General features: G+C 45.0%; 2 protein-coding genes across 2 annotated transcripts; one reads left to right on the forward strand and one right to left on the reverse strand.

Annotated features, from left to right (window-relative positions):
• Positions 1-229: 229 nt before the first annotated feature.
• Positions 230-1337, reverse strand: LOC117586509. Its single transcript, XM_034276641.1, has 3 exons — positions 1073-1337; positions 885-1017; positions 230-833 (listed from the first exon to the last, which is right to left on the reverse strand). Exons 1-3 carry the CDS (start codon positions 1319-1321, stop codon positions 724-726), a joined length of 492 nt encoding a protein of 163 aa, XP_034132532.1. The 5' UTR covers positions 1322-1337; the 3' UTR covers positions 230-723.
• Positions 1338-7280: 5943 nt separating this feature from the next.
• LOC117584222 lies at positions 7281-7824 on the forward strand. Its single transcript, XM_034273007.1, has 2 exons — positions 7281-7399; positions 7451-7824. The coding sequence occupies exons 1-2, from the start codon at positions 7300-7302 to the stop codon at positions 7726-7728; spliced, it is 378 nt and encodes a 125-aa protein (XP_034128898.1). The 5' UTR covers positions 7281-7299; the 3' UTR covers positions 7729-7824.
• The last annotated feature ends 4378 nt before the right edge of the window (positions 7825-12202 follow it).

Genomic DNA, 12202 nt, shown 5'->3' on the forward strand with positions numbered 1-12202 from the left:
CGCAGCGATGCATTCCAACGATAAACCCGAAACGGGCGCCCCAACGGCCAACACAGCCAATTCATAATTTCTGTTGTCAGTTTCTGTTTTTTCTTTCTTTTTGTTGGGTTGCCCCAGCCCCGAGCAACAATGTCGCGCAGGCGTAACCCGATACCAGCCAAGGGACATACTCGTAAATCGCCCGAGAACCCAAAAAATAACCGAAAACCAAAAAGGAATATTTCTGGTTTTCATTTCATCGCCCAGTCCCAGTGCCCAGCATATTTTTTAATTTATATTTCGTTAATTTTTATATGAAGAGTTGACATTTCGGAACGCTGCGAGGACCAACCAACCATCGCAGAGGAAAGGCCGCACAGCACCGTTCTCAGTCTCGATATCGTCTCTACGTCGTCGTCATCATCATCATCTTTGGGGTCTCCGTTGGTCGTCTGCTTGGACATCGTTATCGCCCGTTTAGGCAACGCTGCTGGGAGCACAGACTCCGACATCGACTTGGATTCTGATTCTGATTCTTATTTTGACTCTGATTCCGAAACCGATTCAGACTCCAAACTCCCATTATGATAAATCATTTTGGCTTTTATTTCTTGACATGTTTTGTTTCTTACTCTCTCTCCTTCTGCCACGACCTTATCGCGGTTGTTGCGTGTATTCCACCGGAAAAAGCATTTAGTATGTGGTTTAAATTTTGATATTTTTGATACATTTTTGCAAGCAACTTCAATAGTCTTCAGGATTGCTCTTAGCATTCGCATGTTTACGGCCTTTGGCAAAGATCCTAAGCTCGGCCATATACGAATATGCCACCAGATCGACGTAGATCAGCAAAACTATACAAAAAAGAGGGGAGTATGTGCGGATCTATCATGGAAAGAACTTACTCTGCGGCACTGCATACATGATGAACATTTCCACCTCAATGGCATAGAGAAAGGCCACAAGAAGATAGAAACAATTGACCAAGCCCGCTGGTATCTGGGTCAGCAGGAAGGCCAGACACAACCAAGTGGATTTCTGCACGGGTTCAATTAAAGAATTTCTTTAATGCTTCAGGCAGGAAAATGCCTACCAGCAGACCAGCCAGGGTCAGGATTAAACAGACGACTGTCATAATGCTGTATGCTATGCCCAACACCAAATAGCCCTGAGTATCCACATATCCATCGATGCTATCAACAAGTTCCACTTTTGTGTGCTCCAGATCGTTGAACAGCAGAAATGCCATTAACGAGTAGTAACCGAGGAATGTCAACCCGGACAATATGCAGCCCCACCGCAGGTCGAAATAATAGCAAAATGAAGAACACAAAACTAACATTGCAAACTAAATATTTCAAGCAGTATTTTGAGGGAATTAAGGGTAAGCCCAGGTGACTGTGATCAAAGGGAACGGGAAGCGAGGAATATATATTTTGGCTGCCATTTGATTTACAATTAATTCGTGGAATTAAATTGGGTTACGGTCCAAGCGAAACATTTAAGAATTCGACTCTTAACTGGCTCTCCATGATTCATGCAGCGAGACGGAGACCCCGACCGAGCCCTGCTGCGAGACACTTTAAAGAGCAAAAACCTGAAACAGGCAGAGATAGCAATCGCCAACAAAACGAAATGCCATAAAATGAAAGAGAGCCAAGACACGGCAGAGAGTTGGGCTGGGGGTTACAAAATTAAGAAATTCATAAGTTCTGTAGTGTTTCGCGCTGAAAGATTTTATGGCTTGCAAGAGAGCTGCAGCCATCCGATACAATCCACTCCGATCTGAACCGATTCGATGCCCCGTTGCAGATTGAGATGGATATATAATACAAAAGTGCCTTGTTGAGTGGCCCTCCCTCCAGTTGTGACTATTAAATGTCTCTGGCTCGCTCTTGGTTAACCATAAAACTGGGCATCAATGGAATGAATTTGGAATCCACACAGATCAGATCCGTCGCCCCCACAGCCAGCCAGCCAGCCAGCCAGCCAGCCAGCGAGTGCTGCGCGCTAATGTGACACTAAACTGATGTAATAAAAAATCCGCTTATCGCGCCAACAAAGCCGCTGGCAAAGCCCCAACAAAAACTAAATACCCAGCGAACAATATGAAATTTTAGACTGACTGACAGGCCAGGCCAAGAGATCGACTCGGCCCACGGGCAGAACGACCAAAAAATAAAAGGGAAAAGAGTGTGTACGTAGAATTAAATCAAATTTCAAAGTAGTGCAGCCAAGGCTTCAACTTCAGCTTCAATGGAAGAAAATAGAAGAAATCGTCGAATTACAGTCAACCCCATGACAGTGGCTTAGAGCCCCCGTACTCGGAAATTTACTATTGCCGCCGCTGCTGCTGCTGCTGCTGCTGCTGTCAGGTGTCTAATTCGAATGTCAATGTCGGTCCGGCTCAGTCCAAGAACTTGCCCTCATAAACGTACAAATATGGAAACCACACACCAAAAAAAAAAATATATATATATATAATAATAATTATGGCAGCGCAGAGAGCAATCTTTTTTGTGGAAATTTCACTCTGAGGTGGATGGATGGATGGAGTACCAGAGAGTACCTCTCACACACATGTCGGCAGAACTTGTTTGGTGTACCTCAGCTGGGAGACTGGGGAGTACTTGGACTTGGACTGCGCGTTGCGGCCATCGATCAAGTTCGAGTGGCCGTACTTCAATTATGCGTAATTTAAAAGAAATTAATGTCGTGCAAGAAATTACTCTGCGGACTTTGGGGTTTTTTTTGGGGGTATTTTTTGTAAAAACAACATTTAAGAGCGCGACGAGCGTCGTTCGTTTCGAGCACATAATCATAATACTTATATTACTGGCATTAAATGCAGGTAGAGCCCAAAAAGAAATTGAAGGGTAAACCAAAATTACTTCTTTAAAAGATGAAAACAAATTTATATATATTTAAATATCTCAACTAATTGCTCAACCATATTTGGTGAGTGTATTTTGATGCTGGGAATTTGTGCGCACTGCGTGAAAGTTCTCCTAAAATTAAAATAAATACCACACGGCCAACGCGGACAACTCAATTTTTCTTGCTCCTATCTCAATCTGAACTTCATCCATCCTGCTGGCAGAGAGTCAATTGCTGTTCTACTTAGCTTTATGCCCCAAAAAGAACCAAAAAGAACCGAAAAGCCACAGCAACGTAACCCTCAATTATGATATATATTTTATGTGAGAGCACTTGAGGAGACGATGGCAGGGCCAAGACTTCGACTCGACTTGAACGTATAACAATAAAATAAAGTGCAGTTAACACATGACTTGGCGCAAATAGTGTCACATTTTGATAAATGACACTCGTTTGTCAAACGGGCACCAAGACAGGGCTCCCTGCCTCCCCTCGTATCAGTTGCCCTCCTCCAGTCAGTCCAAGTTTCAGCCGCGACTGCAAAATGAACTTCCCAAGTATGACGACCTCACTGTGTGTCGTCTTAGCCCCCCCAGCCAACGAAAAATAAATATCGCTTAAGCCAAAAACATCTTGTCTGGGGCGAAGGTGTTCGGTGTGCGTCGTTACACGCCCCGAAAAGAACCGAAAGGCAGCAGCAGCAGCAGCAGCAGCTTGACGGATGGGCCCCGACCAGAGCACTGAGACTGAGGGACAGCTTTATTATGTCTTAATTCGTACCCCGCATACTCCTTTGGCTGGCGATTTGGCCAACTGCAGAGAGAGAGAGAGAGAGAGAGAGATGGATAGACATCGACTGATCCCAGCACATTCCTCCAGCCATCAGTGGGTCAACTTTCGTTTCGGGGCGTGGCCAAGCATCCGCGTTGTTCGGCAACAAAAAATTGAATTAAATTTGCCGAACGCGCAAATTAATTTCCATCGTAATGCGTGGGGCAAGCGTTTGGCTTGTAATTTCTTAATACAGCGCCACGAAAGAGAGAGAGAGAGGCCCAAGGGGGAGGTGAGGCGGGGTGTGCCCGTGAGTACTGGCCACATTTCATTAGGTGGTCCCTGGCCGGCTGGCAGTGGGCGCGGCCGTGTTGCCAAAAACTTTATTTACCGCTAGAACTCAAAGCCAAAGGAGATGCAGATGGAGCCTGAGCTGGGGGTACGACTGATCATCTGCCGTTGCTTTCTGGGTAGGTGTAGCCATAAAGTTCGCGCTTGCAGGCCTCAGCCAATGTGAAAGAACGAGTTCTCCGCGTGGCCATAACAATTACAAACACTTTGGGCCACTAAAGCCAATATAGAGGACTCCACTTTGTTGCAGTTGGGGCGTGGCAGCGAGCTACATGTACGAGGAACGAACCAGTCCATTCTGTGTACCACCACGAGACAGGGTATCCACTGTTCGATGCACAGTTTGGGTGTCTCTCATTCGAAAGTGGCACAAACCAATGCAGTGGCACACACACAATGCATGCAGCAGGCATTTGATAGTCAATAAATTTGAACATTAGCAAGAGGCCACTTGGCATTGGGGGCATTGTCACGGAGTATGTGCAACGTGTTAAAAATAAACAGTTGTTAAAACTGAAACTGAAACTGAAAGTCAACTAATCCCAGCATCGTGATAAATTATGATGCTCGGGCCAGCGGCTTTTGTTCGATGTTCAGGTGGGGCGGGGAATTGTGTGGCAGGTTAAATAGTTGGAGCCCCAAAAGAAGATGAGGAAGAAAAGGTGTCACCATAGGAAAAAGCCTCAAATAAAACTTGAGCTGAATGGTACAATGTTCACCTAAGACGGGGTGGATCAAGGGGGGGTGCAAACACACATTGTTGCAACATGAGCTGGCAAATTTCGAGAGCTGAGTGCTCCAAGGACTGAGCTACTCCCCTAAGCTTTTCTTTCACACTTCCCCCAGTTCTGTATGCATTCTCTTTTCGTTTCTCTCAGTGTTTCGCTTCGTTTCCCCATTCACAAAAAAGCGCATCGTCTTTGCTTAAGCTAACAAAATGATGCATTCTCGTATGCAAGCGTCGGGCGACATAATTTAGACTTTTCTCCTTGGCACACACAGTCTCCGCCTCTCTGCCATGTCTCCCCCACTTTTTCCGTGTGTAAAAGCTAAAAGAAAACACTTCCCCCGTCGGATCCACTCTCTTTGGGTTGCCTATTGTCTGGTGAATTAAGTGCAAACATTAGCAGCAAACAAAAGCCAGGCAGAGCAGAGATGGGGGACTACGATGATGATGATGATGCTGATGCTGAATGCTGATGCTGAATGCTGCCTGCTGCATGCTAAAGACGTTGTTTTGGGCGTTGCTGATAATACCCCATGGACTTTACACCTAGGCAAATGGAACGTGATGAAGCTTTTCCCTCCGCATCTCTCCCTCTCCATGCGAATGATTATCAATCATTTTGGGATTAAAATTCCTTGTGGTGTTTTGTCACACATTTCCCTACCTTTCCTGCACACACGTACACATCTCTGGGTGCACATATATAAACTTGTGTATAGGGTAGATCTGCATATGCTTATGCTGCTGCTGCTGCTGCTGTCGTCATCAATATAAACTGTGTTGGTATTTAGCATAAAAAAGTCTTTCGCTGCAACAACGGGCCCTCAGCGGCTGCTGCAGGTGTCCCGGCCACAAATCTCCCCAGGGGGAAGGCAAAAGCTAGAGTGCAACTAACAGACACACAGCACACAGGGATACATCTACATCTCGTGGGTTAAAGAGTGTCGCCTGACAATATTTCCTCGTTGGCCGATCTGTTTGCCGTTTGTCGTTTGCTTTTCTTATAGTTCTCTTCTCTTTTTTTTTTTGTATCTGTATCTGTATCTGTTTCAGTTTTGTGTTTTCTGTTTCATTTTTGTGTGTGTGTTTTTTTCTGTTTCTGCTTCTGCTTCAGTTTCTGTCTCTGGTTGTTTTAATGTTTGAACGATTCTCACGTTTGTACCTCCTGACAAGTGGATTTAGCGGCATTGATGTATGAGTTCACAGATAGTTTCCTTTCCTTTGCATAGCCTTCACCAGCTGAGCTCTCTGCCGCCCCCGTGGCACGTCCATTGGGCTGGCTGGCTGGCTGTCTGGCTGCATATGCTTTCAGCTGAGTGATGCTGCTAATGGCCGTCAATTAATATTGCCTCAGCACTCGAATGGGGAGCAGAACCTAAAGACAATTTCCTCTCCTTGGCTTTTCTTTCAAATGCGATCGTAAATTCAATTCATAAATAGTCCCCGTCGCAGGCTCATGTCTAAGCTACGCTCCAAGCTCGGCAATGAACGATGTCATAAGCAATTATTATTTGAATTTATGTTAAAAATACCCTGAAACTATCTCAAGTGCTTGCCCCCGATTCATTCGATTTCATTTTAATAGTTTTTGGCGGCGCAAAATAAAAGCGGGTACATAAATACAAAATTCTGTTTGCTGTTTCTAGACCGGGAACCAACAGCACTGAGAACTACTCTCTAGCCAGGTAGCTCTCTAGCTCTGGTTGTAAAAACTGTCAAGATTTACAGTTTGCACTTTTTACGATCCTAAGCCGGGTTTGGCTCTATCGGTTTGGGCATTATGTGGAATCTGACCAAGCGAGAAATATGTCTTCCAGAAAACATAATTCTACTTCTTTTTCCCTTTTTTTTTTTCAACTCTTCCAGGGTTCAGTTTCAGGTCGGCTTCGGTTTCGGCTTCGGGTTTGAGTTTTCTTTTGGATTTTATTTTGGTTAGTTTTTGTATTTTGTTTTATGTTTTATGTGCGGCTTTTATGGCCCCAGTGCGCATTTCCTTTACTACCGAACGGTGGCAAGTGAAGGCCCATAAAACGAACACACACAATTTTCGTGTTTGAACTTGGCCCAAAACAATAGAACAGAAAATATAAAGAGAGGATGGGGCCCGACAGCTGATGTAATTAAAATCATTTATTGGCACATCTAAAGCTTGAATTTTACTTGGGAAACCACGTAGTAGAGCTCTCTTTTTCCCCATTGGATTTTCACTTAAAATTCACACTTGATACACAGAGGGAACATTTATCATTTCGCCGGGATCTCTCGCTCCGAACGCGGCCTAAAAGTGTCGTCGCTCTCTTTATGGTTTACAACTCGTTTTTCGCATCTTTTGATTTATCTAACGCTGTGCTGCGGCAGCTCTGACTTTTATTTGTGCGGCAACCTAAACATTGAGATAGGCATCTGCGGTCAGTGTCAACTGGAGCGAGCGGAGAGTTCCTTTTGCTTCATTAGATGCCTCGTAAAACGCAGCAGTTCTCACGGCACAAACTCTGGCAATCTGGCGACAATTCACGGGCTACGTGCCACGGCTTAAACTCTTTAACGGCTTACATAAGCAGCGAGCAGAGCGAAACAAATTGATTTCAACGTAAATGATACCCAAGAAAATGAAGCATTTGGCCACTCAATTGCCGAACGCTGCAAAGATGTTGCTGTGGAAATGGCAGCTCCCATGGTTTGGCACTTTGCTGTGTAAGTAAAACCTCTAGGAAAACGATTGATAGATCTGCAATCCCTTTGTAGTACTTGTCCTTGTAGGTTGCCAAAAGCTGCCCTCAGGCGCGCCAAAGCTCAGTTCCAGAGGCGCACCCGTGCGTGCGGTTGGCGATGCCATTGCCGAGCTGGAGATCGGTCCCCATGGTAATCCCAGCTCGCTGCTGAAAATCTTCAATCCCGATGCACAGCGTGTCGGGACGCCACTATCCCCTGCCATCACCCTGGAGCTAAAGGGCATGCGACTGCTCCTGCGCAGCCATGCCGCAGCAGCGGCTGTTAAGAAAGTTGTCATGGATGACTCATGAGTGACTCATGAGTGTATGTACCATATTGGAATAACAATTGCTTGGCTTGTAAAGACCTCCGAATGCACCGTTAGTGAAAAGTTCATTCGCCCTGGTTTTTGGGATATGTGTGTTCAAAAATCTTTCTTGTGGTTCGGTTTTTCTGTGGCTCTTTTATCAATTGTTTAGCGCAAAGTATGACAAAGTGGGCAACATTAACGCTTTTGTATGCATTCAAAAGACATGTAGAAAAGCGGAGAAAAATTATGACAATTTCATTCGAGGAACCACTTTGTCAATGTCAAATGCCTCAAAGTACCCAAAAAAAAGATCTACACACTTCTGGGGCAAGTTCTGTGCTTCACAAAAAGCGCACAGCCAAGTAACTAGAAAACGTGTAAACCTCAGCTACGACACAGTCCTACATTTGGTATTCCCTGGAAATTCCGGGAATGAACCCAAAAATGTAACTAACTCTAGGCGGAGGCCATTACGACTTGCGCAGAACTCTACGTGTTGTGCAACATTACATGTCGTAGCATGTGGCACAAGTTTTAGTCTAAAGTTTTAGTCAATGTGTGGTCCAAAAGGTTGCAACATCAGACTCAACTCAGCAAATCAATACTCCAGCACTTTGGTACTTATTGTACCTTGGACAATGGGCGGAAGTTTCCTTCCAAGTTTCTCTCTCTATACTCCTATTTTGAACCCACTGTGCGGCTTTCGATGTGCTTCAACCTGTCACTTTGTTTGCTCTTCTGGCCAAAAACAATCTCCAGCTACCACCACCTGAGCTTACACTCCTCCCCGTTAGCCTCTGACTGCGCGCTGTCACTCGATTTGTATGACTATCAAAACTGTCAGAAATTATGACATTTGAAATTTCACGTAACCGGACAAGAAAGCTGAAGCTGAAGCTGAAGCTGAGGCTTACCGTTGCCCCCCTGTATCATGCCACACCACACCAAAGATAGCCGTGAAAAGCCCAAAGCCAAGTGTTTCGAGTGTCTTGTTTTTGGTGTTTTCTTGAAATACATACGAAAATTTTCAATTACAGTTCGTGCCAAAACGCGAGAGATCAAATTTTAGTGCACAGCATTGCTCTGCCGTCGGTCTGTCTCTCTCTCTCTCTCTCTCTCTCTCTCTCTGGCTGGCTGTCTGTCAAATAAGCTGAAAAGAAATACAGCAACAGAAGCAGCAGCAACATTGGACGGAACATATTCAAATGTTTAACATGGAGTTGAGCCTCATATTGCAGCAGCAAACAACAAAAAATCAAATCAAATGCTGTTGGGGAGTAGTTCCTCGACTTACACTTACCCATTAATGGTTTCGAAAGATACTTTGGTATAGTAATTGTTGCACAAATAGTGCCTTTCTTCCATAAACCCTTTTATACTCTGCAAAAATTTGTTTACGGGCTTCAACACACGCGCCAAAAATTTGTTATTCGATTTGACAGAGCCACAGACGACATCCACGATTCGGGGTTTTTCTGTGGACTGTCAATGAATGGAGCCCCATTTCGTGTTTATGTCATCGCCCCACGGTGTCTACAATTATTGAGCATGCAAAATGTATGTTGTACGTTCAAAAATATAAGAAATATGTATGAAGCCAGTGCTGGAGCTGGAGCCGGAGCTGGAGTTGGAGCTGAAGTTGGAGCTGAAGTTGGAGCTGAATTTCCGAAAAGTGGATTTGGGCGTCAAAACAATTTCGTTTGTATTTTTTGTCATTTAATTGAAATTTAATGATAAGGCACATTTATATATATGCGCAGGAATTTCCAGGCAGCATACGGATGGTTGCTGCGGCTTGCGAATGACTCAACCAAACGGATGAATGATCGGATTTGAATATCTAAGTGCAGAGCAGAGCAGATCAGAGCAGAGATCGGACAACAGGATGAGTAATGGCAACAGGAATGCGAATGTTCGACTGGGAATTGCAAATGCAGTCGCATTGCGACTGTGGAAAAGGTAGAAGAATGAATAATTTACCATTTAAATATTGTATTAACAGATCTAAGAATCAACAACCTTTGCCTCAAAGCCAAAAAACGCGCAACATTTTTAGCAGAAATTGAGTTTTAGACACACCGAAAATTCTGTACAATTTCCAGCATTTCTATCTGCAGATGAATGAATAATTTACAAATAAAATGTGGCAATTGTAGTTCTTTGAATCCATGAGAAGCTTGCATGTTTATGTAGTTTTTTCCTTGCAATATTTTATGCAAACGTTCAGTTTTAGACACTCCGAAAACTCTCTTAAATCTCCTGGCCCAATCATTAACCTCATCATCTGGTAGAGCATTCGTGTGCCGCCTTTGCCCACTTCCGTTCAGTTGATTTGTTCACGTTTTGAAATTTGATATTCCCCAATTTCTCGTCTCAAATATGAAATTTTGCGCTTTTCAAGCGCTTTTTTCACATTCTCGGAGGGAGAATCAGCACCATTCAGCCAGGCAGCTCTACCCCCCAACAAACAAAACAAAAAAAAAAACAGAAAAAACTCTGTTAACTAGGCAGAAAGTGAAACACTTGGCTGGCTTCGTTGGCTTTGGTGCTGCTGGCTGACAACGCAATTTCGCTGGCGAGAAAGGTGATTTTCAAATTGGTTCAATTGTGCCGCCTCGGGGCGGGGTGCTGTGTTGTGCTGCCTGCGCAGCCTTATTGAAATTGAATTTAGTTGAATGGCATGGAATTGATTTATTTGTTTGTTTGTTCACCGAAAAATTTGCATATAAGTGCGATATAATTGATTAGAAAGTGTTTGAGTGTGTGCAGAGGGAGGAGATTGTAGATGCCTCTGGGGGGGCCACACTTTCGCTGGAATAGAGCCGAAAGCGACCAGCAACCGCTTTGAATGTGCACATTTTCCCAAGAATTTCCATTTGCCTAGCTGAAAATTGTTATTGAAGATGGTCGAGAGCAGAGAGGAGTGCTGGGAGCCGTCGCCTATGATGGGGAACAAAAACTTGAAGTGAAGTGATAAAAAGCCGCCGAGCCATAGACCCCGAGAGGCCCAGCGCAGCTGTCAGCCCGTTTGGGATGTTCCGGGCGGGCACTCGAAATAATTTTCTACGAAAATGTTTCAACGAAAAAGGCAAGAACCGAGCCGCACAAAACTTTCCTTCATCTTTTCTTTGGGCACAGTTCCCACTCTCTCTCCCCTCTGTTCCACCAGCATCGTCGTCATCACCACGCAAAGTTCTGTTTCTGTTTGATGGTGCGGGTCGGGGCGGGGAGGAGAAAAGAACTGTGCGCGGCCGCCGAGTAGGCCAGTTTTCGACACTTGTCCAAGTGTGAACGCATCGTCGTCAGAGTGATGGCTGCAGCAGCAGCAGGGAGGGGGAGCACGGGGAGCGTGGACTGGCTGTCTGACAGCCAGTCTGTCTGGTGTGGTCCAGCCAACAATTTGTTTTTCCCCACTTACACTTTAACCTTTTTCCCTGCCAGACGATTCCATTCCACGCGAGTGTGTGTCTGTCTCGGGCGGCATAATTTCGGCAACAACTGTGTAAAGTGGATAGCGGACGGGGGGCCGACTTGTCACTCGAATTTTCTTATGAAATACATCAGCGGCAAAGTAAAAACGAAAACCCCAAAGCAGGGCTAAGCGTAACGAACTTTCAATACCCTGTCATTCGGCTGCCCAACGGAACAGGCTATGGGAGCTGCTTTGGGCAGCGTAAAAGTGCCGAAAACAAATATGTAGCTGAAGAAGAGACAGAGGAGACTTCAAGTGGTTTGTCAGCAACATTTCATACAAAGCGTCGGCGATGGCAACTGCAGGCAACATCTAGCACTAGTGGCAGCAGGCCCTCTCGTCTTCGAGTTGATAGCAGGAGAGGGAGAGACACAAACTTGTTTGCATCCTCACTGAGAAACGTGCATTTTGTTCACACTGCCACAGCCACAGGCACAGGCACAGCCATTGAGGAGCCATAGGCTGGCAAGACGAGTGCAACGAGTGTGGCATATAGAACACATTCGACATTTCAGCTGTGGGGCACGCCGAGAGCACGTAAAGCACAATGGTAGCTAGATGGGAGACAAAGCAAGAGACAAAGCCCAGGAAAAATACTTTGCAGCAGAGAAGAAACACCAGAGGAGAGTGCGCACAGAAAGCGTTTGGAAGTAATCAACAGCAAGGAGCAAATGTAATAAATACTCCCGAAAAAAGAGTTGATCCAATGCAGGAAACTTCATTGCTTTGATGTCTTTTTTACTTGCAATTCCGCTCTTCGAGTAATTGCAATTGTTTTCTGTCTTTTCTCATCGATATCGAGGAGGAGCGGTCGAAGAGCACGATTTCTTAATTAAAAGTTGGCATTGTCTAATGAAATGGAAAGCGTGGATCTGGGTGGGCTTTGGGGGTCTGTCTAGACTGTGTTCAACTTTCGCCCCTCCCCCGCAAACCAGCAGCCATGGCTGGTGAAGAATTTGGTGATATTTATTTTTACAGCCGGACATGGTGCAAACTTTTTACG

This window comes from Drosophila guanche, unplaced genomic scaffold (assembly GCF_900245975.1).
Source record: "Drosophila guanche unplaced genomic scaffold, DGUA_6, whole genome shotgun sequence".
Taxonomy (NCBI): Eukaryota; Metazoa; Arthropoda; class Insecta; order Diptera; family Drosophilidae; genus Drosophila; species Drosophila guanche.

Coding starts and splice junctions, on each gene's coding strand:
- LOC117584222 (XM_034273007.1), top strand. CDS start 7,300: ATGATACCCAAGAAAATGAAGCATTTGGCCACTCAATTGCCGAACGCT. Junction 7,400..7,450: donor ATGGTTTGGCACTTTGCTGT/GTAAGTAAAACC, acceptor ATCCCTTTGTAG/TACTTGTCCTTGTAGGTTGC.
- LOC117586509 (XM_034276641.1), bottom strand. CDS start 1,321: ATGTTAGTTTTGTGTTCTTCATTTTGCTATTATTTCGACCTGCGGTGG. Junction 1,018..1,072: donor TGACCCTGGCTGGTCTGCTG/GTAGGCATTTTC, acceptor GAACCCGTGCAG/AAATCCACTTGGTTGTGTCT. Junction 834..884: donor CATGTATGCAGTGCCGCAGA/GTAAGTTCTTTC, acceptor TTTTTTGTATAG/TTTTGCTGATCTACGTCGAT.